At 36.0% G+C, this 2,433-nt stretch overlaps 1 protein-coding gene across 5 annotated transcripts in view; it reads right to left on the bottom strand.

The window, feature by feature from the left end:
- The window catches only part of VWA8 (von Willebrand factor A domain containing 8), a 386,591-nt gene that overhangs the window by 146,953 nt on the left and 237,205 nt on the right, over positions 1–2,433 (bottom strand). For all 5 annotated transcript variants that reach the window (XM_037729667.1, XM_017503777.2, XM_017503778.2 and 2 more), the window contains one exon: positions 574–725. In XM_037729667.1, coding sequence (XP_037585595.1) covers positions 574–725 — 152 coding nt within the window. The remainder of the gene's footprint in view (positions 1–573; positions 726–2,433) is intronic.

Consider the following 2,433-nt stretch of genomic DNA (forward strand, 5'->3'; position numbering starts at 1 on the left):
AAAAAAAAAAAAAAAAAAAAAGTAGTAGCCTATGATTATAAAATAAAGGGTAGGCAACTAGCTCATATGAAATAAACCCTCTAGTTTTTACTACCTCTTTCATCTATGAAGCGGACATAAGTAACCAAAAATCTCTCTAGTAAATATGATCATAAATTTAGAAAACTATCATAAAGAAAACTATATAGTAACATAAGAATATAGCAACCAAATGTGCATTACCTGTTTATGTGGTTTTATGTTCATATAATAATTTTGCACTGGATTATGAAATAGTAATACAGTAACTCAACAAATGGACTGAGGCTGTTAAAGAAACAAAGATTCCCCTTTATTTGATTGTATTGCATCTACTCATGGAACATTCATAATAATCAAAATTTTCAATTTACAGGCCTATAAATAATGCTATTTAACTGAAAAGCAGCCAGTAAATAGCTATATATATTTGAAAAGCTTACTCATAGAAAGTAATTTCCATAGCAACTCAGTTTTGTAGAATGCAATGGTAGATCAAGAACTATCAGCATTTAAGAATCAGAAGAGTACTGATCGACAGTGAATTTGGCTTACTCCTTTGCCAGCTGCACACTGGTAGGCTTTGCTCCAATAGGTATCCCGTATTTGTGTAAAGTGTTAATCAGTATCTCCCTCATGTCGTTGTTGTAAGAATCAAAGTCAAACACGTTTCGAACCACACTGGAGAGACCTTCAGTGGGAAATTTCTGTATTAAAAAAAAATTCCATTATTATGCATGTAATAAGATATACAACATCATGAAAACTTATGAAATGGATAGGACAATAATGATCAAATGAAATATAGCAGAAATTTACTGGTCTTTTCAAATAAGCAGGTAGTAGGCATGTAGACATTTTTCTCTTTTAATGTTTGCTCAGTTGACTTTAACAATATTTTCCTTTTTAAGTAAATGATCACATTTGAGGGGTAACTGTTCCTCCTCTCAAATGTTAGAGCAAGATCCTGGTGTCAGTGATTACCACTGCTTTCTGAAATCTCCTGTCTTTAATATGAGTACCAGATCGAACAGTTTAAAAATGCTAGTTAAGTAAAGGAACATGTTAAGTATCTATACGGAAGCTTTCAGAAAAGTCAGTCTGTGAATAAATGAAGAAGAAAAGATAAAGTATCAAGAAAAGAAGGGAAGAACATAAAAAGTACAAGGAACAGAGAACAGGGATCAGTAGCGGGCAAGAAAACAAGTGTGACTACAACTGAATTTATACTGGTCATGTCCTCTGAGTCCTTTCCTGGTTCTGCTTTGATTTTCTTTAGGTGTTGGGGTCTGAGCTGGCTGAATTGAATTTATGGATTTATAGGCAGAAGAAAGCTTTTTATTTTTAATCTTGTTTTCTTTCCACATATTTTTAATTGACAAATAATAACTGTATATGTTTATGGGGTACAATGTGATATTCCAATGTATGTATGCCTTATAGAATGGTTAAATCACACTGATTAATATTCATTATTTAACACACCTTTTTTGTGGTACAAATATTACTTAACATTTACTTTCTCAGCAATTTCAAAATATACATTACATTATTATTAACTATAGTTACCATGCTGTGCAACGGATCTCAAAGACTTATTTCTCCTAACTGGAACTTTGTATCCTTGATCAACATGTTCCCCTTGGTACACTCTCCCTGCCCCATCTTTCTGTTTTTCTTTCTAGGGTTTTCTTGGAGGACTGGGGACAGGTAGGAGGTCAAGAGTTGCTGAGTTGTGTTTGCTCGCTTGGAGACCGTTGTTTGTTCTATAAGTAAGATTTATATCATTTTTTGTTTGTTTTCTTTACTAAGGTGGGGTACTCATTGCACATGGTCGCAAGAAATTTCATTCTCTTGCCTACTCTATCTTGCAAAACTTTCCTGAAGTATTTACAGGTATTTAATCAGTACTGTTAGTTCTGACTCTGTTTACTGTTGTCTCCATGTGATTTGTTTCAAAATAAAAATATTTTTTATCCATATACCACATGCTTGTTGTAAAAAGCTAAACACTCTTACAGGAAGGTTTCCCCACTAACTCACTCTCTTGACTCACCTGCCCTCCAAAACAGCCTTCCACCAAATTTCCTAACACCTTGGTAATGACTACAGCATAAGACCTTGCCAGGCCAGGCGCTGTGGCTCACTCCTGTAATCCCAGCACTTTGGGAGGCCGAGGCGGGTGGATCATGAGGTCAAGAGATTGAGACCATCCTGGCCAACATGGTGAAACCCAGTCTCTACTAAAAATACAAAAAAAAATTAGCCGGGCATGGTGGCACGTGCCTATAGTCTAAGCTACTTGGGAGGCTGAGGTGGAAGAATCGCTTGAACCTGGGAGGTGAAGGTTGCGGTGAGCCGAGACTGTGCCACTGTGCTCCAGCCTGGTGACAGAGCAACACTTCGTCTCAAAAA

This window comes from Cebus imitator, unplaced genomic scaffold (genome assembly GCF_001604975.1).
Source record: "Cebus imitator isolate Cc_AM_T3 unplaced genomic scaffold, Cebus_imitator-1.0 Scaffold314, whole genome shotgun sequence".
Lineage (NCBI taxonomy): Eukaryota > Metazoa > Chordata > Mammalia > Primates > Cebidae > Cebus > Cebus imitator.